The sequence below is a fragment of the Meriones unguiculatus genome, chromosome 1 (genome assembly GCF_030254825.1).
Source record: "Meriones unguiculatus strain TT.TT164.6M chromosome 1, Bangor_MerUng_6.1, whole genome shotgun sequence".
Classification (NCBI taxonomy): Eukaryota; Metazoa; Chordata; class Mammalia; order Rodentia; family Muridae; genus Meriones; species Meriones unguiculatus.
The window spans coordinates 143572468-143600386 of NC_083349.1; the positions used below are offsets into that span (position 1 = coordinate 143572468).

The 27919-nt window shown below is 40.5% G+C and overlaps 1 protein-coding gene across 1 annotated transcript; it reads left to right on the forward strand.

Moving 5' to 3' along the window:
* Positions 1-27919, forward strand: Sult2a1 (sulfotransferase family 2A member 1). Its single transcript, XM_060367820.1, has 6 exons — positions 1-251; positions 1336-1544; positions 2905-3031; positions 11791-11885; positions 17097-17274; positions 27699-27919. The coding sequence occupies exons 1-6, from the start codon at positions 119-121 to the stop codon at positions 27809-27811; spliced, it is 855 nt and encodes a 284-aa protein (XP_060223803.1). The 5' UTR covers positions 1-118; the 3' UTR covers positions 27812-27919.

Sequence of the window (27919 nt, forward strand, 5' to 3'; positions counted from 1 at the left end):
GGAATGTTAATGATTTTCGGCCTGCATTACAAATTTTACCTCTCAGTGTTGGCTAGAGCTGGCTGTACAGGTGCCCAAGGCTTTAATCCTAACAGCACGCACAAAAGAGCTCTTTGCCATGTCCGACTACATTTGGTTTGAAGGAATACCTTTCCCTACCATAGGGTTTAAAAGAGAAACCATAGAAGAGGTTCGCAATAACTTTCTGATAAGAGAAGAAGACACGGTCATACTGACATACCCCAAGTCAGGTAAGGACCATCAGGGAGAATGATTTTGAATTGTATGAAAAAAGGTTAAGACTTGGATTGCCATTCATTTGGGTGATGAGCCGGGTGCTCTATATATCTGATGTGTAAAAGGATTTGTGGGCATGAAGAGCTGAGCATGAGAGTATCTAATCTGACTTACATGTGGGCAAAGGGGATCAGCTAAGACACCAGAGCAATGACAGTGTATTCTGACGCAGAATCTGGCATTGTTCCCTGTGTGTGTAGGAAAGAGAGAGTGAAAGAGGGAGAGTTATGAGAAGAAACTGAAGAAATAGCATCAAGACATTAAAGCATGGATGTGAGAAAATGGGGAGGAGAGGACAGTGTCAGGTAGAAGAGTAACCATGGGCCTTGTCCAGGTACTGGAAAGAGACTGAAAATAAAGAAACAAAAAAGGGCATCAAGGAGGGTTTATTTTGGGGGGACGGGGGTGTTTGCTGGGTGGAAGAAGAACTGTACGTTGGGTAAGCATTAGGCTGCTCACACTGAAAGATCAATGACTTGGAAAGACCAAAGGCTGTGGGAACACAGGAAGAAATTCAGTCAACAGCCCAGAGAAGGGAAGCTAGAGAAACATCCACTGACACAAGAGCACACGAACACAAATGCAAGTGTGTGTGTGGTAAATACACACAAGGAGATTTGTTCACCTTAACAGGAAGTCCTCAGTCCCACACTGCATTTGGTTGCACCTCCATGGCACTGTATTAAATTAAATGAGCCAGTCTCAAAGGATGATGCTATGACGTCGTCCCTGTGAAATACCTTGGATAGTCAAATTCTTTGCCCCAGAATATAGAATAATGACGGCCAGGGCTGGGGGAGGGATATTCTGTAGGCAGTCTGGTGTTTATTGAGGTATTTACTTTCAGTTTTGCAAGATGAAGCCTGGAGAATGTTCTGGGTGAATAGACTTTGTACTTACCCTGTGTGGACCTTGTGAACACTGCAGGTCTGTGTGCTTAAAACAGCTGCGCAGGAAATTGTATGTTGTATATTCTGGTTGAGGCTATTTCACTAGTACTCTTGAAATGTGTGATGATCACCTGTCCTTCTCGTTCAGGAACAAACTGGCTGATTGAGATTGTCTGCTTGATTCAGACCAATGGGGATAACAAGTGGGTCCAATCTGTGCCCATCTGGGACCGTTCACCATGGGTAGAGACTAAAGTAGGATATGAAGCATTAATCAATAAGGAGGGACCACGACTCATCACCTCCCACCTACCCATCCATCTTTTCCCCAAGTCTGTCTTCAGTTCCAAGCCCAAGGTCAGTGTGCAGTGGTTAAGATTTTTGACCAAGTGCTCTTTGAACAATTCAATCCTGGCCGTCCTGGAGATGCTGAAATGCACTCTGATTGTGTAGGTCAGGGGAGGTGAAGCCGGGATCCTTATGCACTGGATGATGCTGATGTGTCCCCTCCTCGGACTACGTTAGATCACCAGGGTGTCCAACACTGTACAGTGATCCTGGCAGAATTTTGACTTATCACACTGGAGCATTCAGGCGCTACATATACAGGTCAAGCAGAGGTCAGACTCCAGTGTACCGTGGATATTACTGTTATTGTTGTCAAAGCCAATTAGCCAATCTTAATTCTGCAAATACCCATGTCCTGTGGGTGAATCACCCAAGGCACAGTTGTTCAGAAGGGAAGCAGCCTGACCAGGCCTCAGTGCTCTAATCCTGGAGATGGTTCAAAAGTCACTTGTACCCACAGAGTCTTACTGTGTGTCGCTGTCAATGTAGATCAGTAGCCACAGGAATCTCCCCTGTAACTGATAGAGGATCGACAGAAGGGATCAGAGATATGCAGATTCTAACCTACCATAGTTCCTAGTTATAAGAAAGATTTCTGGATTCCTTCCATGCTGGAATTCAAAACTCCTTTATTCTTGAACAACAAAGACAAACATCAAAAAAACATTCACTCTTGAAAGTGTTTCCAAGAAGGTGTGACCATTCATGTTTATGTGCGTTTGCCTTCTGGATTTTGGCTGTGAGAAATGGAGTCTAAATACATGAGTTCTAGAAAACATAATGTTCCTTTTCTATTAAAATGATTACTTTTTAATTCATTTCTTTCATGTTTTGAGATTATAATTAAAACACAGTCACATATGTCATTTTCCCCTTCCCCCTCCCGCCAAGCCTACCCATATACCCACCCTTTCTCTCTTTCAATTTTATGGGTTTTTTTTTTTAATTAACTCATGTTACGTCTATACTTATATATGTACCTGCATATTCCTAATACTTCAGGACAACTTTCTCAGTCATTACTATGTTACCTGTGTGTACGTTTTAAGGGCTGGGCATTTGGTATTGCATAACCAGTTATTATTGTGATCTTTAGAACTCTTGAAACAGCGTGTGTTTCATTTTGTTTTGTTTTTATGTTATTAATGACCTTAGTCATTTGGCTATTACATTTCTGAAAGTCAAATAAAATTATAAAAAATATTATGACCGTAATTTTTGCACTTATGTATATGTTTTCTCTAAATAAAATTAAGAAATGATTTTAGGAAGCCCATGTATTTTTGATTGACATTTCATATAAATTGGGCCATTTAAAAGGTGAGGAATAAATGTATTAACTCTTATTTACATGTTTTTTTCATTTTAGATGATCTATCTCATCAGAAATCCCAGAGATGCGCTTCTATCTAGTTATTTTTTCTTCAGGGAAACAAACCTTGTGAAGGACCCAGGCTCTCTGGGAACTTATATCAAATGGTTCCTCAAAGGAAACGGTGAGTGTGCTGAGAAACATGGGATTTGGAAGAAACTTAGAGATGTTTTTTAAAAATCAAGGTGAGATAAGTTTAGGCTGAGCTTGAACTCTGTTTATAGCCAGGGATAACCCTGAAGCTCAGCTCCTCCTTCAGCTCCAGCTCCCTTAGTCCTGAGACTAAAGGAACCTACTGCCATGCTATATTCATTTGATGCTGGGGTGCAGACCCACAATTCCTTGTGTGTTATCTAGCTTTGCTACATGACTGGCCTTTTAGGATCTTCTGTGATTTCACCTGGCTCCATCTTATCCCTCTACATTCAGCCAATCTGTGGGCCCAAGACTCATCACCAGTTGGAAGCTGATGGTGAAGTCCACCACCGACAGGGCACAGCCACAGCCTGCCCCACATGGCACACCATCTTGGCACCATTTGTAATATCTAGTCTTTCTAGGACTAATGCATGCTGTTGGCATTTGTGGTGGATTGAATATGCAATGCCCTGAGGGGCTCCCACATTTGAACACTTGGTGCCCAGTTGGTCGCCCCTTTTTCAGAATGTTGATGAGGCACAGCCTTGCTGGAGGAAGCAGTCCATTCAAGATGGGCTATGAGAAGTTAAACCCTTCAGCCTCTTCCAGTGTACTCCCTCTGCAGCCTGCTTGTGGCTGAGGAGATGAAATCCCAGCTTCCTGTTCCTGTAGCCCTGCCTGCCACCTGTTGCCTTTGCCTCCTTTCCCCCATTTGATTCTTCTCCCTCTAGAAGCATAAGCCAAGAATAAGCTCTCTTTTCCTTGAGTTGCCTTTGCTCATCATGTTTCACCACAGAGACAGAAAAATAACAAACACTGTTTTCTTCTTACATTCCTTCTTCTCTTCATTGGCTTCCAATGAAGACCATCCACATGACTATCCACCATGTTGTTAAGATGCATCTTTCCAGATACTATAAATCCTTATTTATTATTTGTCCAAAAATATTTTCATGGGCACATGGAGGGAATTCTTTATGCTTTGTTTTTATTTAATGTTTATTGAAATATATTAATTATATATAGTAAAAGATTTCAATATGCTATTTCCTACATGTGTGCAGGTATTTTGATAACAATAATAGCCCAATAAACTCTTTTGTCTTGTTCCTACTCTTGCTGATATTTTTTCTCTTTCCAACTATCTCCCTTTTATACTATCATGTTCTTTGTTCTTCATGTGTGTGTTTGTGACTCACTGAGTTCCACTGGGTTTGCTTATGAGAACAAGAAATGAGTCGTTTGCAGGAACATGAATATCTTACCAGTAGCTATTCTAGTGAAAAAAAAATCTCCCTCCACCAGCAACCAGAAAGAGCCTATAGATCCTACGAGGGGAGGGTCTCAAAATACCTGCTTCCCTAACTGCTGTTGACTGCCTATAAATCCTCAGGGAAAGGACTGGGCTTTGGTAGCACCTTCTCTCTCCTTCATGGAATGGTGAAGGGCCCAGGTTGCTATTTTATTTTTTATTTATTTATTTATTTTTTGTGGGCCTTGATCACTAATCACAGGTACTGTGAGATCAAGAGCACTGTGGCCATGTCATGTCTAGAAAATAATACTCTTCATTATTCCATCTTTAGGCTGTTGCACAATCTCATCACTTCTTCCTTGATGATTCCTAAGCCTGTATTGGAGGGTGTAGATGTCTCATTTAGGCTGAACACTGAAAGGATACCTCTTCTCAGCCCTTTGTCTAGTTTTGAGTCTCTGAAATTACCACAGCCTACTACAAGAAGAATATTTTTTGACGAGGCTGACAGCAGAGATATGTAAGGAAAATCAAATAGCTTATAAAAGCTATTTATAAGACAATTTGGTGTGCACATCATATCCATTTAGCAGATGAGCAGTGATAGCTTCAGCACTAGGACCTATTTCTTACACAGCATGGGCATTTGACCAAGTTGACTGCACCAGACATGAATTCTTCTCAATAATGCTCCGAAAATGACTACTTACCCCTACAACACAATCATCATTATTGACCAGTGAGCATGTCTTTAAAGGCTGATTGAAACACAGATCACAATGTCCATAGATGAGTAAAACTGCTGATGACAATCTCCCACAAGCAGCCTGCAAAACACCTTCTAGTACTATGAAGGCTTTTCAGCAGGAAGGCATACTCTAACCCTTTCCCAGCTTGCTTCCTTTAGGCCCATTGACAAGAGTGTGGGGGTGTCATTAACAATAGGGTTACCTCACTCAGAATGATCTTTTCAAATTCCATCAATTTGCATGCAAATTTCATGATTTCCTTGTTTTTAATAGATGAGTAGAGAACCAAGACAGTCCTGATGGGAACTGATAGTCTAGGGTCAGATTCTAGGGGAGGAGGACTTCCCCTATCAGTGGACTAAGGGAGACAGATAGGGGAGGAAGAGGAAGGGAGGCTGAGACTGGAGATGAGTGAGGGGGCTATAACTGGAATACAAAGAGAATAAATTATAAAAAATTTAAATAAGATGTTTTTAAAAGGAAAAAAGAAGGATTACTACATCCTGAAGGCAAGGTGACAGACTTAGGATAAAATCATAAAAATCATAAAAAGAAAGAATTGAGAATTTCAAGCAATCCATCACTCCATGAAAAAAACTACACCTAAGATTCGTAGATATAAAAAACGTTTTTAAATTATTTTCCATAGTTAGGAAAAGAGATGTTGTATTGCTTAGTGTTTACTGTCAACTTGACACAACCTATAACCACCTTGGAAGAGAGTCTTAACTAAGGACTCATGTTGATGATCCTGGCATGTGGGTATGTCTTGGAAAGAGTGTCCTGATTGCTAATTGATGATGTAGAATGATGAAGTACTCGGAGATGCACCATTCCTTACTCGAGGAGGGAGGGTGTAGAGTATACAAGACTAAAAGTATAAGAGAGGGGAAAGCGAAGTGAAGGCGAGAAAGCAACAGCCTACATATTTATTCTCTCTCTGACCTTGACTGTGGATGTAGTGCTTCAACTTACTTCCAGGATTTCGTTCAATAATAAAATGTAAAAAAAAAATAAAAATAATAAATAATAAATAAATAAATAAATAAATAAATAAAATGTAACCTGGTGTAATAACCAAAATAAACCAATTTCTCTCATGCATTTTGTTACAATAGGCCAATTCTAGCAGGAATTTAGGTCACCACATAGACAAGATCAGAAAAACAAATTGAGAATAACTAAGTCAAATTTAAAAGAAGGCCTGCCAGAATAATGAATTCATCAACTAAGATTTTCAAAGGCAGGAGGGACTGGAAATCTGTATTTCAAGTTGTAAAAAGACCACCAGTGACAACTCAGACTACCATACCCAGAAAAGATGCTTGTAATAACTGAAGAAGAAATAAGAAGTTTATATGTTAAAAGGAATTTATGATCACCAGTTCAGCTCTCCATAACAGACTGAAGAGAAAAACCAAATGTATCCATAAAGCCACAAAAAAGCATAAGTTAACTTCATCAGTCAACTTGATACAACCCAGTGTCATCTAGAATCTGAGCTGAGATGTTGTACCCATCAGAAGGCCCACGGCTGTGTATTGTCTTGACGGATGCCTGAGGTGGGAGGACCACAGCAGAGGAAGGTGGGCCCAGGCTGCACGAGAAAAGTACCAGAGAGTGAGATGCTGAGTGGTTGAGCAAGCTGGTTTGTTAGCTGCATTTTTGCCTCAATTCCTTCTGCCTGGAAGATTTTGACCTGAAAATGTAAGCCAGATAAATACTCTCTTCTCCCTAGGTTGCTTATTGTGGGAATGTTTTTAGAGAAACCATAAACCAAACTAGACCAGCATTTAAACAAGAAATAAAAGGGGAACAGCTTCAGTACCTTAGCAAGATCATCAAAATGGCAGGATTAATAGACGCTTTTCAGTAGTAACTGAATATTAATGTCAGTTCTTTAATCAAAAGACATAGGCTAGGAAACAGTGTTTTAAAATAGAAGTTTAGTGAATGGAGGTTAATAAAGATGAGAGAGAGATTAGAAAGGGTGAAGGGTTTCAATAGTCAGAATGTAATTTTAACATGTATGAAATTTCCAAAGAAAAAGTTCAATAATAAATTCATATGAAATAGTGCAAAATCCCACAGAATATCAAACCAATCTTGGAATGCATAATATCTTGTTTCATGTTATACTACAAAGGTATACTAACAAAACCAGCATTGCACTGATACAAAAACAGACATGTACATTAATGGAATTCAAAAACCAAATCATACATTCACAACTGTAGGCACCTGATTTTGACAAAATTAAAAAAAATACAGATTTCAGAAAACACGAGTGTATACAAAATTAAAAAAAAACAAAATCAATCTTTATGAATGATTTCATTAATTAGCAGTATCTGGGCCTTTGGTTTTCTCTGGCTCTCCACGTATGCAATTGTAAAATGAGGCGCTCCTTTCATTAATCGTCACCGCATCTATTCTTTCTCTCTACTTGGTTGAAAGAATACTGTTCTTTGATGTTCACTATCTATCATCTGTCTTTGTATGAAGTATCTTTCATTATATTTTAACTCTTTGATAATTTCATACATTGTATTTTAACATAATCATTCCCCTCCCCCGTTCCTCCCGTGTACTCCTCTCAATCCACACCATCCAACTTTGTGTAGCTTTTGTTGTTGTTTGAGACTAGGTTTCTCTGTATAACCTTGGCTGTCTTGGGCTCTCTTTGTAACCAGGCTGGCCTTGAACTCACAGAGATCTGCCTGCCTCACCCATCCCAAGTGCTGGGGTTAAAGGCTTGTGCCACCACACCTAGCCACATAGGCGTTTTTTAAAGATTTATTTTTCCTTTCTGTCTATGTGCCTTTTACCTGCATGTATGTATGTGAGCTTCAATGTATGTATTACCCGCAGAGGCCAAGAGGACATCAGATCCTCCAGGTCTGGTGTTACAGTATATAGTGAGTCACCATGTCAGTATAAGGAACTGAACCCAGATTCTCTGTAAGAGCAGACAGTGCTCTTAAATTCTGAGCCATCTCTCCAGCCCCATCATTTTTTAAAGCCATCCACTCCAATGAATGGTGCATACACACTTTGGGGTGGATAGATATTCAGCAGAGTTGAGTAAATACTCATAAAGCAAACTGACTCTCTTCAGGAAAATACCAATCACCAATAGATCCTCAATGGTAGGACATCTTGACCAACCTCCTGCTCCTAGCTGGGATTTTGTCTAGCTTAAGCTTGTACAGGTCTTGTGGCTGCAGTCACACCTGCTGAGTTCATAAGTCCAACTGCCAGGAAGCGTCCAGAAAACACTGTTTTAGAGTAGTCGTCTGCCACCTCTGCCTCTACAGTGTGTTCCTCCCCATCAAAAATGATCCCGAACCTTGGGAGAAAAAAAGTTTGATACAGAAGCCCTAAATAGTGCTCATAACTTCAAAGTCTCTAATTATCTGCACCATTAGCAGCTCTGGGTTTTTTAATTAATCACCATCCACTACATGGATGAGCTTTTCTGATGATGGACGGGAGATGAACTAAACTACAGATATAGTGAAAAGTCATTATGAATTGGTTTCTGAAGAACTAAAAAAAAATAATCTTGGAAAAAATGAGTCTTAGATATTGGAACCGGTGTCCTTCAGAAATAATGGAAATTACATGAATATAATGGCATCAAACATTGGCTCATTCTTTCTGAATTAACTCTTTTAGAGTTTCAACCAGACAAGACAAGCATCTTCCTATGTTCTTTTCTGTTCTTGATTTGTTTTTTATATTTTTTGCTTCTTTTACATAATATTTACATTCTTTAAAACTTTAAAAAGTGAATATGATCTGTCTATTCAACTTTCCTATGCCCTCCAACATGTAAGTTCCTCCAAAGCCTCCACATCGCAACTTCAAATCCTAATAAATATATATATGAGGCTAACTAGTGGTGCTCATTTGTGCATGGGTGTGCGGTCATCCGCACGGACATGGGATACCAAATAGGGGTCACATACCCAAAGGGGATTAAAAAATACCCACTCATCTAGCTGCAATCCATTGCAAATAGCTCTTCAACCAGGGCACCCTTCCCCATGCATCATGAAATATTAACAGGCTTTATCTTATGCAGGTCTTTGTAAGCAACCACTGACGTGAGATCATTTGCACAACAGCCAAGTCATATCCACAGGGCAAGATTCACAGAGGACAATTTCAAAGCTCTCCTCTCCATCCTCTGGCTTTTACCTTCTTTCTACTCCCTGCTCTGTGGTATTTCCTGAGCCTTGTGTAGGGGGGTGATAGAGAAATCACATCAATGACTGAGGACTCACAATCATTTTCTGTATTTTGATCACTGATAAATCTCTGCATTAACTAATGCCAGCTGCAAAAATTTATCTTCTGTGACAAAGTTAAAGAAATGCACAAATGATTGAAATATTTAGAAGGCGGTTTGACAACATGACCATTTAGTAAACAACAGTAGTAACCCCACTGTGGGACCATGGCCTCTCCAGCTATGGGTTCATGACCACGTTTATAGTACCAGGCATGAATTCCCGCCAGAGAATCCAGCCTCAAATTCACCACACAGCACTTAAATTACACAGTAATAGTTGTGTCATTTTGCATTGCTAGGCACATCTGGCCTGGAAGATGTGTCTGTAGCCTGTGCGAACAGTACAGTGTAAGAGCATTATGTGCAAAATCAGAGACTGAAAATTGAAAAGTAAGAAATGAGAAGGATGGCATTGTAGGAAATTGCAGATATGGGTGTGCTGAGTAAAGGAAGAACAAATTCTTCTGTGTCTTGTCTTCCTCACGTGGAAGTATATCATATATTTCTCATAATCATCAGCTCTGATTTCCACACATATGCTAAGGTGATTATAAAACCTCAAAAGCCTTCATTCACTCTCAGGGTCTGTCTCACACATTAGTTCACTTAATCACTCCGGTGACCTGGTTATTAATTGTGTCATATAACCTCTGTTCATACTTTCTTGATTTTAGCCAATAGGTTGCTGTATTGATAAGAATCTTTCTTTTCAGCACCAAATAAAATACCATCTTTCTCATCTCTGTCATCAAATCTTTATGTGTTTCCAGTACAGATCATCAGTAGGCAGGTGCTTACTTGTCTGTTTCTTGAAAATAACTCCCCACTAACACATAGCTTGTGGGTATTTCTTGTTGGATCCAGAAATTAGTCCCCACCACTTGATACTTATCCATTAAAGTGTCACAAATAACAATTATCCAGGCTCTGCAGGAAAGTTGAACTCATGGGGTGGAGACAAGCAGATCAACGCCATCTTTGTCTATGCAGCAAGGCTGGACCAGACTTGTTGGCCCTTTGTAATCCTTATCTCCAAACAAATGTTAACCACTTCCATGGCAGAACTACTGTTGATTATCACCTAGGTATATGTCATAGACTTATTATTGGTGTCTTCACTAACATGCTTTTGGCTCTTTTATTTGTTTGAAGACATGGTCTGGGTGAGTCAAGGCTGGGCCCAAATTTCACCAAGGACCTGAAAATGACATTGAATTTGGGGATTTCTTGTGTCTGCCTCCAGAGTTTCAGCATTGCAGATGTGTGCCTAATCATATGGCTTGGGCTTAGTTTTCTTTTGACACATGTAGGCATGTGTGTATATGGTGGTTCGAACACAAATGTGTGAATGTGGGCATGCTTGTGCCAAGTGTAGAAGTCAGTAGACAACAACAGGTGTTCAGCCTTGCTTTCTACTTTGTTTGAAACAGTGTCTTTTTCACTTTGCTCATCCCTGTGACTAGCTGGTCCCAAGCCGCAGTGAATATTTCTATCTCCATCCATATCTCATGGAAGGAGCACTATGGTGACAACTAGAGACTGCATCACTGGATTTGCACTGTGTCTGAGGATTAAAACTCAGGTCATTACACATGTGTGGAAAACACTTTCTCCAACACCATCTCGAGTCCACATTTTGATCTCTTGAAGCTACATACCTCTGTCATGTGTTGCACATTTCACTTCCACTTTAGAAATTTTCTGTAGGTCAATTCACCCTAGCGTTCAGTCCAGTCTTTGTCTTCCGGCTTCTTACTGCTCTGACCCTTACTGAATGAACTCTTGCCTTCTCTCCTGACTTGATTCAGTTTTTCAGGTCATGGGGAACACTGCAAGTAAGTGGTGGAGGAGGAGACATAAAGAGTGAGCACAGCCAGAGCAGGAACAGTGGAGACACTGAGACTGTGGAGAGCAGATCCGAGTAGCACTGGGAATGGACAGGAAGACTTGGCATGAGGGCAGAAGGCTGTTCTTGGAATCTCCAGTTATCTGTGTGTTGGAGGCTTGGGTCTCAAGAAGACACTATTGAGAAATATTAAAGCATCACATGGGGATGCTATTCACAGGGGCTTTCCCGCAGAGGGGGTTAAGACAATTCTCCAGACAGAATGGTAATAAAAAGTCCACACCAGGCTGTGCCCAAGCCCTTTTGGATTTCTGCATTGGTGTGCGAGCTTTCCCCAGCACATGCTCCTGTCCTTGCAACCTCCCAGTAGAATGTTTCCTTATGGCATCAGTGGTAAGTCTGTGAGGTGATGTGTGTGTGTGTGTGTGTGTGTGTGTGTGTGTGTGTGTGTATGTTTGTCTCAAACATGTCGAATGCTGTAAATAAAGAATAGTTTGATTTTTCTTAGTAAAGCTATCAGCTGTTTGCAGAAAAGTGGAAAAAAAAACAAGCAGACTTCATGTTTTGAAATTGACACTTTCCTCCTCCCCTCACACAGTTTTGTATGGATCATGGTTTGAGCACATCCGTGGCTGGCTGTCCATTAGAGAACTGGACAATTTCCTGTTACTGAGCTATGAAGACCTGAAAAGGGTAAGCATCATTCTCACATGCCCCACACAGTTAAGGACTAGAAGAAGCAGTCCTCCAGCCTGATTACCTATAGAAATAGACCCAGGTCATGGGGAAGGCTGCTGAGAGTGTGATTTCTTTTTGTTTTGGCAATCTCTGTTTTATTACATTTTATTAATTAAAACAACCTTTAAATTTGAATATATTTTGATCATATTCATCCTGTGCCAAAGGCTTTTCAGATCTTCTGCACCTCCTTACCCACCAACTTTAAGGTTTTCTTCTCAAAAAAAAAATCTGCTACAACAGGAAAACACTCCAAATAATAAAATAAAATTTCAATGACCTGTTGGGTAGTTTTATATCGATCTGTCACAAGCTAGAGTCATCTGAAAGAGGGAACATCAATTAAGAAAATGCATCCATAAAATCTGGCTGCAGGCAAACCTGTAAGGCACAATCTTAATTAATTGTTGATAGAGGAGGGCTCAGACATTGAGTGGTCCTGGGACGGGTCCTGGGTTCTGTAAGAAGGCCTGGTATGCCTCGATGAACAAGCCAGTAACACTTCCATTGCCTCAGCTCCTGCCACCCGGCTCCTGCGTTATTTGAGTTCCTGTCCTGGCCTCCTTCAGTGATGAACAGTGATATGTAAGTGTAAGCCAACTAAACCCTTTACTCCCCAAGTTTCATTGGTCAGGATGTCTCATCACAGCAATAGAAATCCTAACAGGTTTTAACATGTGACAAAACAAAACTATCACATGGAACTTGGACCAGACAAACCAACAAATGAAAAGACCCAACTGAACACACAAGAATCAGAGACCCACGCGTTATTTCACTCAGGAAACTCATGAAAACACCAAACTGGAAGCAATGAGATCCATACACAGAATACCTGGTGCAGACCCAGGCAGGTCCTGTGCCTGCTGCTGCAGTCTCTGGGGGTTCATATCAGCTTTGCTCCTATTGTTTTGGCTTAGCTTTCTTGGGGTTCTCGACTCCTTCTTGCTTTTACATCCTTTCAGCCTCTTCTTCTGCAGGGCCCCTGAGCTCTGGAGAGAGGGTGTTAATGGGGACTGCCCATTTAGGGCTGGGGGTTCCAAGGTGTGTCATGGTCTGTGTATTTGGCTGTGGGTTTCTGTATTTGTCCCCACCTGCTGCAAGAGGAAGCTTTCCTGGTGGTGCTTAAACAAGCCATTGTTCTATGTGTACAGCAGAATATCACCAGGAGTCATTTCATCACTATTTTAAGAGCATTTTTCCCATAGGTCCCACAGTTATGTAGTCTCAGGTCCTTGGTCAGGGTAGGGCAAGGGTTATAAGGTTAAGTCAATCAATTTTTGGTTGGTTCCTCCCACAAATTCTGAGCCATCACTCACTTAGCAACTCTTACAAGCAGCATGTCACTGTAGATCAAAGGATTTGTGTCTACCTTGGTGTTTATATTTCTCTTTGTGGAGCATGAAGAATGCCTTCCCCTACCACAGACACAAAATTTAGGGGTGACCATTCTTTGTAGGCACCGTCTAGACATCTTGTGTAGGTGTTGTCTTTAGCAATAGGGCATTGCTGTCAGTTTGTGGAGAGCAACCTAACAGTCTTAGCAAGAGTCTGGGTTGTTCAGGGAGCCTTGGAGCCCTTTCGGCCAACAATTCAATTGGATGTAGCCCAATCCTATTACTGGAACATGTTCTGGTGACAACAGATGGCCAGTTAGGGTTGTGTCTCCTCCATTATTTGGTGATTCATTCTGATCACCTTCATATGTGCATAGATGTTAGGAAGTTTCTACAGTTTAAGGTTTCCATACTACCCTTCAAATACCTCCTAAATTTACCTGTCTCTTCCTGTATTCTGTTGCAAAAGGCCCTCTCCCTTCCTACTTCCCACCTGATTCTCCCATCCTAGCCCTCACCCACCCTTCCATAACTTGTTCTGTAACATTTAGTGTTTTGATTAGTATGTACTCAGAGGACTTTCTTCTCTAGTCCAAACTGTTTGGTGTTCTGTATGCTTTCTGTACGTTGATAGGCATCTTCTTGTTATAGGTTAGAATTTTTTCTTCTATAATTTTGTTGAAAACTTTTTCTGTGCCTTTGACCTGGGTTTTTTCTTCCTCATCTATTTTATTATTTCTATATTTGGGCATCAGATTTTCTGGATATTTATGCCAGGAAGTTTTTACATTTAACATTTTCTCTGACCAGTGAATCTATTTCTTCTATCATGTCCTCAATTCCTAAGTGTCTCTCTTCCATCCATTATACTTGTCGGTGAAGCTTGCCTCTGAGATGCCTGTTTGAGTTTCTAAAATTTTTGTTTTAAGATTTCCTTCAGTTTAGATTTTCTACATTGATTCTGTTTCCACTTTAAAGTGGAGATATTTTTAATCAATTTCTTTCCAAAAGTTTTTTTTTAATGATGTCAAGGATATCTTTAAAGGAAATATTCATCTACTTTAAAAGGACCTCTATCATATTTGTATGAGTGTTTTAAAGACTTTTCCTTGTGCTTCAGCTATGTTGGAATATCTTGGGTCTGCTATGGTATGATCACTAGTCTCTAATATTGTCTAGGCTGTTATTGATTGTGTTTTTATACTCACATTTGGACATCCTAGATTGGCAAGATTAAAATTCTAGGTGCTGATATCTGGCCTTGTCTTTTTTGGGTGGGTGTTTTGTACCTTTGCTTCTGTTTTTGCTCTAGTTCTTAGGAGAATGTGGTTGCTCTGTGCTGCCTTTTAGAAAGTAAACTGTGGTTCTTGGTATTGGGACCTGAGACTTAGGAGTAAGTATAGGGACTGGAGTTGGTGGTAGGACTTTACAGCAGGAGAAAAGCAGGGTGTTACACCAGAATCTGCTTAGTTTGTCTCCTAGGACTGGGTCCAGATAATGAGGAGAGGCCACAGCAGAAGATTCATTCAAGAGCTGGGGATGAGACTCAAAAATTGGAGGTGAAGGATGGAGGGAGAGTTGCAGTTGTAGCCAAGTTGCTTCCCTGGTCAGAATGTCCTGTGGCTTCTCTGAGGGTGCTAGAGTTGGGGGCTGGGACAAACCAGAATGGGAAGAAGGAAATTCAGGGGATTGAATACCTGTGCTTGACTGAAGATTGGGGCAAGGATGGAAGGGAGGCTGCAGCAGGTGTTCTGATGCAGACTTGAGTATGAGACTGGGTGACTGGACTTTGAGAAATGTGGGGAGAGGTGAAGATCTGTAGTTAGCTTACTTGTTTCCTGGCCAGAGTGGTCTGTGAGTTCCTAGGGAGTGATGAACTTGGGGGATGGGATAATACAAGTGGAGCCAACAATTTTAGAAGGTAAAGTTCTTTGGATCCATTAGAAATGGGGAGCGCTGCCACAGGTTTTCTGCTGCAGACCTAAGGGTGATATGGGGGAATGGGATCCTAAGAATCACAGGGAAATGTGAAGCATTACTGTCAGCCTACCTTCCTCCATGAAGAGATTGAGGAAAATTTTGATGAAAAAATTTAAAGTGCAAAAAGAAAAAAAGAGAAAAGTAACATTATTCAAACATAATTTGACTTAAAACTCTGGCTCAGATGTAGTCCACAGACTCAATCTCCACGTGGGGTCCCTAATATGGGGAGCAGGGACTGTCTCTGACATGAACTCAGTAACAGGCTTTCTGATCACCTCCCTCTGAAGAGTGCAGCCTTGCCAGTCCACAGAGGAAAACAATGCAACCAGTCTTGATAAGACCCAATAGGCTAGCATCAAAGAGAAGGGGACGAAGACCTCCCTTATCAGTGGACCAGGGCAGGGTATAGGGGGAGAAGAAGAAAAGAGGGTGGGATTGGAAGGAGATGAGGGAGGGGGACACAGCAGGGATACCAAGTGAATAAACTGTAATAAATTATAATAACAAAAAAATTTAAAAATCATTTGACCTTATATTGTTATCTTTCAGAAAACAGTAAGTTTACATGTAGAATGCAAAGCTTTTCATCACACCTTTTTGGTTATGTATTAAATCTTTTATTTTCTCATTATGAAATTAAGTTTTCCCTAGGAAGGTCCATTACCTAGCTATCTCTGCTGCACAGTGCTGAGGATTCCCAACAGTCTCTTTTCTGTCCATTTAACACATTCTTTCTAATTCTCATGGTTATTTGCCTTCATACAAAACATAAACTGGAGGTGTGGTGAAATGAATAAAAAAGTTTTATGCCCAAAAAAATTTTATGGCCTCTAAAAAAGAGCTAGAATTCAAAGCAAAATGTTCAGTGTTCCAAGATTTTGCCTTATTATGACTATCACCTAGGATTAAGCTAGTTGTGTTAGCTTAACTTAACAGATGAACTTCCAAACATTGGGTATCTGAGGCAGGAAGATTGGGAATTTTATGTCTATCTGAGGTACAGCATGAGTTTCTTACTCAAAACAAAGCAGAATCTCTCAGAAATACTCCAAGTAATAAGTATTGAGAACATTTTTATGTAACTATTGTAAAGCTGTGTTACTCTCAGTTAGCCTACAGAAATAAATTATATTATTATATAATTATATATAGATAATTATAATAAATTAACAACAATTTAATAATAATGAATTATAATGGATGATATATTATTATATAATTATATATAATGTCAAATATGATTATATTTGACATAAGCATAATCTCTGTCAAGGTCCTTGAGAAAGTTCATTCTCCTTGATCATTGTCTAGTACTTCTGTAAGTGTCTTTAAATATCTCAGAGCAGGTTGCATATTGTTCTATGTAATTTCAATGCTAGCACTTGAGAGGAAAAGCCAGATGGATGATCTCTGTGGACTCTAGGTAGACAGAGTCTCCATAGCAACTTCCATCCCACAAGGCAGACTTTATAGTGAAGCCCTGTCTTAAGTAAAAAACATCTGAGTGTACTTAATGGGATGGAGGCAGTAGGATCTGAAGTTCAAGGTCATCTTCCTCTGCAAAGAAAGTTTAAGTTTAACCTGAGTTTTATGTGACCTTAATATCCTCTTTTCCCTAAAAGAAAATCCAACCTCTTGTCTTTTAGGGGCCAAAGGTCAGCTATATTGATGTGTGTGTGACTTATGGCTTGTCTTCATGGCCTGTTTCTTTATTAATCCCATTTTTGATGGTGCCATTTCTTTCTTCATGTCCTTTTTCTGATCCTCCACCCACAGTTAATTTTCTGCATCTGTCTTGAGAGAGCTTTCTGTTGATAATGCTCATTTTTCTTTCTTCTTCTTTTAGGATCCAAGGAGAACTATAGAGAAGATCTGTGACTTCCTAGGAAAGAAATTAGAGCCAGATGAGCTGGATCTGGTTCTCAAGCACAGCTCCTTCCAAGCCATGAAGGAAAACAACATGTCCAATTTTAGTCTTGTCACAGAAGACACGGTTACTAATGGTTTGAAGCTCATGAGAAAAGGTAAAAAGAAAAATTCAGAATATGTCAGATCATGTGGAGGGCTTGTTGTGTCAATGAGCCTCTAAGACATGTTGGGAATGTGTCAGCAGTCATTGCTCATCCCTCTTCCTTTCTCAGAGACCTTAGAGGGAAATCTTTCCATGGTGATGATAGGGGCTTCAGCCTCCAAAAAGATCATTTGTTCTGGGAGATGATCTTGGGGTTGCAGAGCGTCATGTTCAATAATTTCAATGGAAAATGAAAAGTAATCATGTTTCTATGAGGGTTGGTTAAGCTCCCTGTCTTGTAGACCTCAACTCTAAAAACAAAACGTTTAGAGCAGTAAAACAAAGATGATAACCATAGCACCATGGAAATTACATAGATGTCAAATGGGTTGATATTGATGCCCCAGAAAGTAGGTTGAGAGGAAACCCAATAAGGGCTAAGAAAATTATTCTCCAGTGTAAAATCTGATGGTATTTACCAACTTCTGTTTGGATTGCTTTAGGCTCCTGGCCTCTCTTCTTTCTGAATCGTCTCTCCTGAAATAGGAAGTTCCATGCTATCTATGTCTGTGCGACCTCTTTGCTGGAAGCAGATTGTGGGTGACGTTTTACAGCTATGCAGTTGAGAAGTAACTTTGCCAGAATGAATCATACCTTGAGTCTCACCAATACCTGATTAGAAAATAATAAATGAGATGGGACTCAGAGTTGAAAGTCAGATGTTGGATATCTAACAATGAGTACAAACAAGGATATGGATGAAGGAAGTAGAGAGTTATGGGTTTAATTTATACTTTTAAATGCTTTATACTTTAAATGATCCAGCCTTAACCTTGAGTCCTTCTCTGCTTCAGAGTGTGAGAATCAGATACTAAGAATGTAAGGACATCAGAAGTTTACATAGAGATAATAAAGTTAAAATAGTTACTAGAATGTACTTAATTTTATACTTTTGGTGAACTCACAATTGTAAGTTTGGACTGAGATTTAAGCATAATGCCCTATCACTCACAAGAAAACAGGTATTTATACACTAAGGATCAAGGCCGCTAAAAGATGCAGCTGACCTCTGATTCCTGGGCTCTAGATAGAATTTTCTGTACTAAAAGCAAGGTCTCAGCTAAGAGAAATGGCTCATTCTTTGGTTTCCTGTAAGGAGTCTGAATTCAGCAGAGGTAAAATAGTGAACATCAAAGGCTGTTGTTAAAGACCTCAAGGAATTAAATGGCTTTCTTAATAGAGCAGGGCTATGGAAACTGACAAGGAAAATTTTGGCAAAGACAAATTGGAGCAAATGCAATAGAATTCCATGAGAACCATTTTCATTTCCTCTTTTCCAAGAAAATTCTGCTAGGATGAAATTACACTTGGATTTAATCTCTTCCAAATGCATATAGTGTTTGTCATGTAGCATAGATGATAGGGGAATACATACATACATACACACATACATACATGATGTAAGAACAGTAATTCTACTGTAGTTCTAATAAAACATTTGATCTAACTTCATAGTTATTGAAATTTAATTTTCCTAATGATTATATGTGGCATATATGGTTTTTTGCATTTGAAGACAACTTTTACTCTTGAAAATTATTTTCCTTATACTAGTGTGACACACAGTTAATAAGCCATGAGTCTCACTGGAAACCAGATCATTGATAGGTGTTAGGGGACAAATTAAAAAAAACAATTACAACAGATTTTATATGAAAGAGATTTATTAGATGGATATAAGAGAGAGAGAGAGAGAAGGGAGAGCAGGACATGATAGGGAGAAAGAGAGAGGGGAGTAAGAAAGAGGGGGCACCCCGATAGAAAGAGGGGAGAGGACCAGAAGGCAAGAGGCCAAGAGCAAGAGAGACCAAGAGAAGGACCACATGGCCAGCTGGTCCCTTTAAGTGTAAAGGTAACCATGCCTTCCAGGTATGGACACCTGGCCAGCGACACGATGATATCATAAGTTGCTAAGCAACCCAGGAGCAGGTTTAGTTCCAAAATCCTAACATTCCTCCCTTTTTCTATAATTGAAAAATGAGGAATTTGGGCTGCTTCTCATGTAAGGTAAGTTAAAATATATAAATTTCGGTTCATTGGAAGCAGCTCTTGGTTGTCATGTAGGGGGTGAAGAGAGAGAAAAGAAATAATAGCAACAAAATATCCAGACTACATGTCAAAAGGCCTCTGCCCTGGAAAATTTAGGGCAGAGGGTTGTCAGAGAGAGTTGCTAGCCACGCAAGGCAGCAGGTGGGGACTGAGGAATGCTGGGAGAACCTGGAGCTGCTTGTCCTGGTCCTGAAGCACACCATTCCAGTCTTTTGTTAATAAGTGAATAACAGGTGTAGATTCTCTTCTGGCTACTTCCTGCTGACATTGGGGGTGCTGTAGGGAGGTCAAATGCTGAAATGCTGGACAAGTCCAGGAAGAACAGGCTGCTTTGATGTTGTCCAGGGTCTGTGAGAACATACATGGCTGGGAGAGAAAGTGCAGGTCCAGCTTGTTGGAAGTCTGTGAGGTCAGACTGGAACACTTGTGGTAGCTGCTTTGGCACTATTGTGACTATAGGAAATATCTTTGTCTGGCTGGACACTGAAACATAAATATAGGCGGAAGATAAGGTTAAGTAGGTTATGGCGAAAATCCTTTAGGTACATATTTAAAATGTTTGGGAGAGTGAACAGATGTGGATGGTTTGGATCAAAGAGACTTGAACATGGGAACCTCTGCTTACCTGCAGGGACCTTTATTGACCCAATCACTAATTAATTAAAAAGTAATTAAAAAGGCTTTGTTCTGGATCTGTCATTGAGGCGAAGTTTGGTTAGAGAAGTGTGCAGACTTAGGGGCCCTTAAAGTGGGTACTAGGTGCCGAAACCTGAAATCCTTCAGAAGACATCCCAGAGGAGAATCTGGAGGAACAGGTCTCTGGGCATTTCTCATTGGGAGGCAGAGAAGCCGGTGACCTTCTAGAGGCTTCCCAAAGGCAAGGTATGACTCAGTAACAATGGTCCTACCTAATCCAATAGCTCGTCAGCTTTTGGCCAGAGACCAGGGGCACATTTGCCCGAGAGAGCACAGTCCACCTAGGATTTTTCCATGGGAGCGTGAGGGGGAGGAGAGGAGACTGTGCATGTGGGATGCTCTCCCAAGGGAAAGGAAGCCCTAAATGGAGGTCAGCAGAGAGGGCCAACCGTAGCCAGTGAAAACTATGGCTGAGGAGGGGTCCCTCCATCTCTAAAGATAGTGGTAAGTTGCTCCACACTGAACAGTCAAGCTTCCCCTATCAAGAGAGGTATTTTATGCTGATAAATGAGGTGAACTCACCAATCCAGTGGCTGGCCAATGAGGAGAACGCACCAATCTAGCTGGCAGCCGGTGTTGCATGCAGTAGATAGCAATCTGGTAGCCAGTAAAGGGAAGTCCCAAAACCAGGGAAAGGGGAGAAATCCCAACTTCTAAGATAGGCAATAAATGTAGTACTTATCTGGAGCCCAGTTGACCTGAAAGGTGGATTCAGGTGATTTCCTGCAGCTTACAAGAATTACTCTTAAGTTTTACAAAGGGGATAAAACTTTAGACATGTTAGCATCACAATTGTAACCTGCACTGAAATATATATTGTAGAAAAGGCAGTAGACATTCACATTTGTATTAACAGTACAAGCATTCTTTAAGGTGAGCACTGAAAAGGCAGAGGCCTTTTGTGAAGTAGAAGTGGAAACTCATTTGATCTTAAACATTAATATCAGCAAACATTATAGAGATTTAAAATCTTGAGCTTGGAACTATGATAGTGGGTGATATCGGAATGTTTTTTTATTAGAGTGAGATTAATAAATCAGAGCTCTATTGATAAAGGTCAAAGTTCTGGACAGCCAATATAACAGTAGCATAGAAACAGGAGGAACTATTAAGCAATTTTACCTATTTAGGATATCTTAAATCACCTTAGACCTTGTAACCTTTATAACTTGCATTTACCAATCTTAAAACATTTTTTTGATCCTCAAACATTTATAACTTGCATTTGCCAACCTTAAGACACTTTCTTAGACTCTCAATCATGCATAACTTACGTTTACCAATATTAAGGCATTTTCTTGGACACATAACTGGTGTTTATCAATTTTAAGGCATAGATGAGACTGCTACGAACATTTATTGTCCTTTAGCTAAAGGATGGTAAAAGGTTACAGTTAGCTCTGTTTCTTGAGTCTAGCAACTAGGCATATTGTGTCTAGGCCTGACAATAGCAGCTCTGACTTAGGCTTAAGGCCTGGTCTTCTGCATTTTGAAGAGAACTGAGAAGGCATCTGAAGTCTCCCAAGACAGAAGTTGGCAACATGTCCGTGGGACCCCAGTGTGAGGCCAAAACAGACCTGTGATGTTACTCTGGGCTGGGCGAGAGTGGTGGAGGTCACTGAATCAAGGAGCCATTTATTTGTCTTCCCCCAAGCCAAGGAGCTAGAAGGCTGGAAGTGTCTATGGCTCTTGTGCTGGTTGAACCTCCATGGCTGGGCACAGAGGACAAGCCTGCTTGGGAGAATTTTGACTTCCAGAGGCCAGTCTTCTAGCAGGCAGTGTATGGCTTATTGAGGCAGCAGCGGGGCCAGTGTCTCCTTTGGCTGTATTTGAAACAGTCACCTGGCGGAACTGACTTTTGGCTATACCCTGGTGGGATGGGGCACTGCAGACCTCTTGTCTTTTGTGCAGGAATGTCAACAGCCTCAGAGCAGCAGCTAAGGTCTGGAGCATAGTTATTGCTCTGGATGGGGCTGTCGGGAAGGTTCTTATTTTATTTTTACCAACTCCGTATGGTGACTCAAGGACCATCCTCAGCTATTTATTAAAAACCGCAGTGAAACCATGTTTGCATCTGTAGGACTGTAAATATATATTTGGACATCTATGAGATGACTAATAATTTGTATTTGTTAGCCATTAAATATTAGGACTTTAGGTTTTGTCCTTGTTAAGTTGGAGCCTTAAAAGTCATAAATATAGTCCCTTAAAGTGAGAGCACAAGAGATTTTTGTAGGACTAGGTGTATAAAAAGTATATAGCTTATAGAAGTCTAAGGCTATAGTATAGATTAATAATAACAGCATTTTTAGAAAATAAGACCAAGCACATTTTAACCTTTTGATAGTAGAGATATAGCACAGCCACCAAGTTTTAACATAGATATCTCTAAAATTAATAGATCTTAATTTAGAATATTGGTAAAATGCTATATGTGGTAACCCAAGTTAGGAGTTTTAAAACCAACACTTTAGTAGAACAGTATAAAGCAATTTTAATTTTTTTAATTAATTTTAATTTTAATTAAATTCAAATTACATTTGAATTTATTAAAGCAAACCTATTAGCCAGAAAGCCTGGTGGTGAATACCAATCACAGGCAGCTCGTGGCAGGAGAAACAGCAACAGCATTTATTAATCCAGGAATTGAAAAGACATGAGCATCTAGAGGTACATTTTAAACCAACTTAATTTGAATAGACATTTATAAATTTAAATTTTATTATTATATAAAATTTATTTTGAAGCAGGGTTGAATTATAGATAGTAAAATGTAACTTTGAATTTCTATAAAAATCCATACCAATTTAAAATGAGGCTTGTTGTTGTCCTGGTCTAAAAGGAGATAAAATAAAGTTAGTTATGATTAAGAAAGCCTTGTAAATGTAAACCCAATGAGAAAATTATATAAATCATTAGATTAAGAATTTAAAGCATTTAAAAATGTATGTATGTATTTTAAGAGCAGAGTGTACAGAAATCAGGAAGAAAAGATTTTGTAAAGTGTGAAAGTAACACCTTAGAGTAAGCAGAATATTGAAAGAGACAGGAGTGGGGGTGGGGTGAGCACATGGTATGGCTCGGAGTTCTGCAGGAGGGAGGGAGGGAGAGCCCATGGCAAGGCGGAGCCAAATGGCCGCGAAGCCATGTGGAATCATAGTGAAGCTATGGTTCGGCCGTTTCCTCCCAAAACCAAGATGGCAGCAATCGTCTCTCGGGAGATTTAAAATCTCGCTCAGGCAGCTGTGCAAATCTGTGTACAGGGTTCCCAGCAATTTCTTACCTGAAGTGGTTCGCGATTTTCCCAAGCCAATTTTCGCATCACTGTGTCCCAGGGGATTGGTACACTGAGCAGCTGCGCACATAAAGCAGTGAAAGAAAGGAAAGGTTTTTAGGCTGAGGTTAGGGAGCGCCAGCAACTTTTTAAAGTTGATTTTGGTGCCATGGGAGTTCCCGGGGCTTGGCGACTGGCAGGGGACAAATCTGAGCTGCTGCCGATGCCCGCACCAGGAGCGCCACAGCTGGATGCCTTGGACCACCGGCCATCACTGTGGGCCTAGAATTAGTTCGAGCAGCAGATAACGCCTTGGTAGATGCCGGGAGGTCACCTTCGCTGCCGACGTAGGCAGTGGGACAGATGTGCTGTACACAGTAAGATAGTTGAGGAAAAGTAAAGATTTTTAGGCATAGATAGGACAGAGAAGATCTGTTGTAGCCATCCATCTTGTCCCAGAGGAGTTCAAAAGGGTCTGGCAAAGCCCGGGGACCCTCCCAGGTTTCAGCACCAAATGTTAGGGGATGAATTCAATAAAGTCGATTAAAACAGATTTTATGTGAAAGAGGTTTATTAGATGGATATAAAGAGAAAGAAAGAATGGAGGGCAGGACATGATGGGGGAAAGAGAGAGGAGGGGTGCCCTGATAGAAAGAGGGAAGAAGGCCAGAAGGCAAGAGGCCAAGAGCAAAAGAGATCAAGAGAAGGACCACATGGCCAGTTGGTCCCTTTAAGGGGAAAAGTAACCACGCCTTCCAGGTATGGCCACCTGGCCAGTGACACGATGACATCATAAGTTGCTAGGCAACCCAGGAGCAGGTTTAGTTCCAAAATCCTAACAACAGGGATGGTCATCTTCATTACCCACTTGTTTAACTGCTTCATTATAGAGGATGCGGAAATGGATATGTACATAAACACTTTTGAGAAAGTGCATAAGGTTAGTATTAGTCTTTTAAATTCCTGTATCAGATTGGTGCTATTTTTTAATCAGCAAGATATGAGCAAATAAAAGATTAATTTTCAAATCAATGTTATTAATTACTATTAGATACCTAGTTCCCTAAATCATAAAGCATCAAAAAGCTGTGTAAAGTGTTCGACTGGCCTTAGACAGGAGGGGATTCCTAGACTTATTTTCCCTATCCTTTAATTGCTCTTCTTCTCAGAAGGCAATTAAAATAATTTTTGTTGCCTCTGCATAGATACTTTATCAGCTTTACCTGGGAGACTCAATCATCCCTAGGTGGGATTTACCTGGTTTTAAGCTCCAAGCAATAATTTCCCACATACAATTGTAATCATTATAAATCTATGTTTGGATAGCACAGGAAATGCAGACTGTTCATCCTTCTTCAGCCACTGTTAGCCACAGGATGATTGTAAAAGCAATGTCACAATCAAGGCATTTGTGGGTAAATATCTTCTGACAAACATCAGAAGCTCTAGCCCTAAATAGTGGGTGTTTCCTGGACACAGTGCTTGGGCCATTAATCCTTTCATTGGTCTCTTCAGACGTCATTAAATCAGAGACACAGAGGAAAAATGACCTGAGGACAGAGGGAGAAGCCTGCCATCTGCAGGACAAAAAGAAAAGCCTTGACAGGTCTGGAGAACATACTAATGTGAGAACCTGCAGCATCCTGAACTATGGGGCAGTTCCTTTTCAACAAGAGTCAAACCACCAGGTGTTAGGGTTATCCTGTCACCTGACACACAAGACTTGGGGAGACTTTTAGAAAGAAGGAATAGAGGGAAATGTGTGCCTGTGAGGTGCGCAGAATTTTGACAGAGATGGACTTACAACACCATGCATGTACCTGCAAAGATGTGGTTTTCACATATGGACTGATTGATTCCAGTAGAAAGCCAGACTGAACTTGCTTAGAATCTAATAGCACAGCATTTATTCTGGCTTATCAGGACCCAGGCATGGTGTGGGAAACAATGACAACACATGTTCTAATAATGAAGAACATAAGGAACCTCAGAACAGCAATGGATATTGATACGTTCCCATCTGAACTGATGACGCTTTTTATTTTTATCCATTAACTCTATATTTTCTTTAATACAGCCCACTGAAGGATTAAAATTAACTTAGATGATACATAAAGAGAGTGATGTTATACAGAAAAGAATGATTTCCATTGTCAATCTTATAGTTGAAATCCATCTCCATTACTGTCATTCTGGGTAACATCTCAAAGAATAATTTTTTCCTCATCAGCAAAGAGGCACCAATGCCAGCACCTTCCTCACTTACCCATGAACACATTCAACAATCGCACACTGAGAATGTTCTGTATGTCTGGCACTCTTTGAGAAATGGACTGTTTGGCAATTTAAGAAACACTTTACTTTTCAAATATATTACACACATATTTTATGTATAGATTAAAAAGGAAATGCATGGAGCAATCACAGTGCCACAGCTATGAAATAAAAGGAAGCAAGGACAGGGGCCACTGGGTTGTAGATAGAGGGCAGACAGAAAGAGAAGGTTATAGTGGCATCAAGAAGGAGACAGAAGAAAAAGATTTAATTTTATGAAAGGCATCAGCCCTCCAGGGTGAAGGAACACAGTGTGTCACGGACCAGCCCCATCGGGTGCCCCTCAGGAAGATCATAGAATTCGGATGTCAGGAAGGCACAGAGAGGTGAAGTGACAGAGACCACACCACGTAATGTTGACTTGGATCTTCTGCGCTTTACTGAAGTCAAGCCAACACTTTTATAGTGATCTTACAAAGAAGCACCTTAAAGTTGACATATCCCCCAGAACATTTACAAAGTTTATATTTTCACTGAAGGCGATCTGGTAAAAGGCAGTGTCTACAAAAAAAATTTTGGCCTAAAAGCAGAGCAAACATAGAACTAGTGGTGTTTACACAGTTTACTGCTACTAATTAGTGAGTGGAAGGCCAGGGGCTGTCATTGCCCTCTGAACCAAGTCGGCTAAAGTTTTACATCACCCACCCCCCCCCCAGAGTTAAGCACTGAAGGGAATTCCTGCTGTTTGGCTTGCTAAGGATATATAAACTTTCCTTAGAGATAAGATGCTTGAGCTAGCCTGTCTGTAAAACTTATAGTATAATACAAAACTCTCTGACCTTCTATGTTTGCCTATCTTCCTTTTGCCTCATCATAAATACCTGTGTTAGGTAATGGTTTTGTAGTAGCTTTACTGCAGTGGGAATATCCAGAGCATTTATCTTAACAGATCCTGATTAAACATTTTCTTTAGAAAGCCCTAAAACTCTTGTCCTTTTACTACCTACAATGTTTGGTTTTTCCACTAGCAATTCTTGATGCTGAATCTGATTTATTACCTCTCCTAAAATTTTATTTTCCTTCTATTCTTATTTGCTAAAGCTTTTAGTGATCTATTAGAAATGTTTCCTTGAATAGTTAATTGTACTGTTTCGAGAATCATAGAGAAACAGTAAAAAAGCTCATCAATTTAATCCTGCAACCAAGTAAGCGTGGGACTTAGAATACGTCTTTTGGCTTAGATGGCCATGTTAGGGTTCTTGCTAGGGACTTCCAGGAAGCTGATTCCCGTAGGAAATGTGTCTTCCATCTTGTAGCACAATCTATTGATATGCTACACTGACGACACTGGAGTTAGTGTAACAACAGTGCAGAGTGAGAAGTTGGACAATCTGACATCTCTAAGGCCAAAACTAAACACCTACTGGAATGGAGTGAGGAGAATCAGCCTATGAGCTCATGGTGGTGCTACAAAGAACAGGGAGGTGAAACTATATAGATCTTCATGCACCACAAAGCACCATGGCTGTGAAAACAGGAGCTCTGCATGTTCTCAGCTGGAAGGGGCTGGTTCCCCTGTATCTACTGGAAGAAGCAAGATGGCTGACATACTGATCACAGCTGTGTCATCTGCTGCACTCGTGTGAACAGATACACACATAAGTAGAAGCAATTTAAAATATTATTTAAAAGTTGCTTGCCTGTTGTGAAGAGCTTCTGTAAGTAAACAGTGACATATAGAAAGAACAATTTTGGTCCGTTTGGATCATTGAGATGATGAGCACTGTGTGGGTGGATAGTGGGATGGAAGCAGGTGTGACGGGAAGAAGGAACACTCTGGACACAGAAAGGCAGAGCCGGCGATGCTGCTTTCAGGTAGTCCGGCAGATAGGTTGGGAGAGGAAACGGTGCCGCACAGTTTCCACAGAGGGAGAAGTCTGTATGGGCATGGTCAAGGCAGAAGGAGGGTTCTTCCAGAACTGTCAGTTCCGCTGTGCCAGACCGATGGTAACAGCACGAGAAGGGAGGAGCAGAAGAGTGTTAGGCATTGTTAACCCATCTGTGTGTCCAATTCTGTTTTCCAGGCACAACTGGGGACTGGAAGAATCACTTCACAGTAGCCCAAGCTGAAGCCTTTGAGAAAGTGTACCAGGAGAAAATGGCCGGTTTCCCGCCCGGACTCTTCCCCTGGGAATAAGTTCTCACAACTTTTAAATCTTGTGTGGATACCGGTGTTTACTTTCCTATCGGTAATGTGGATGGCTGGGTAGAGTCATGAAATAAATCCTCTTCAAGGACTGTGAAA

Bases quoted from the DNA above. Each gene is read 5' to 3' on its own strand.
- Sult2a1 (XM_060367820.1), top strand. From the start codon at position 119: ATGTCCGACTACATTTGGTTTGAAGGAATACCTTTCCCTACCATAGGG. The intron at 252-1,335 runs GTAAGGACCATC...CTTCTCGTTCAG, and splicing joins ACTGACATACCCCAAGTCAG to GAACAAACTGGCTGATTGAG. The intron at 11,886-17,096 runs GTAAGCATCATT...TTCTTCTTTTAG, and splicing joins GCTATGAAGACCTGAAAAGG to GATCCAAGGAGAACTATAGA.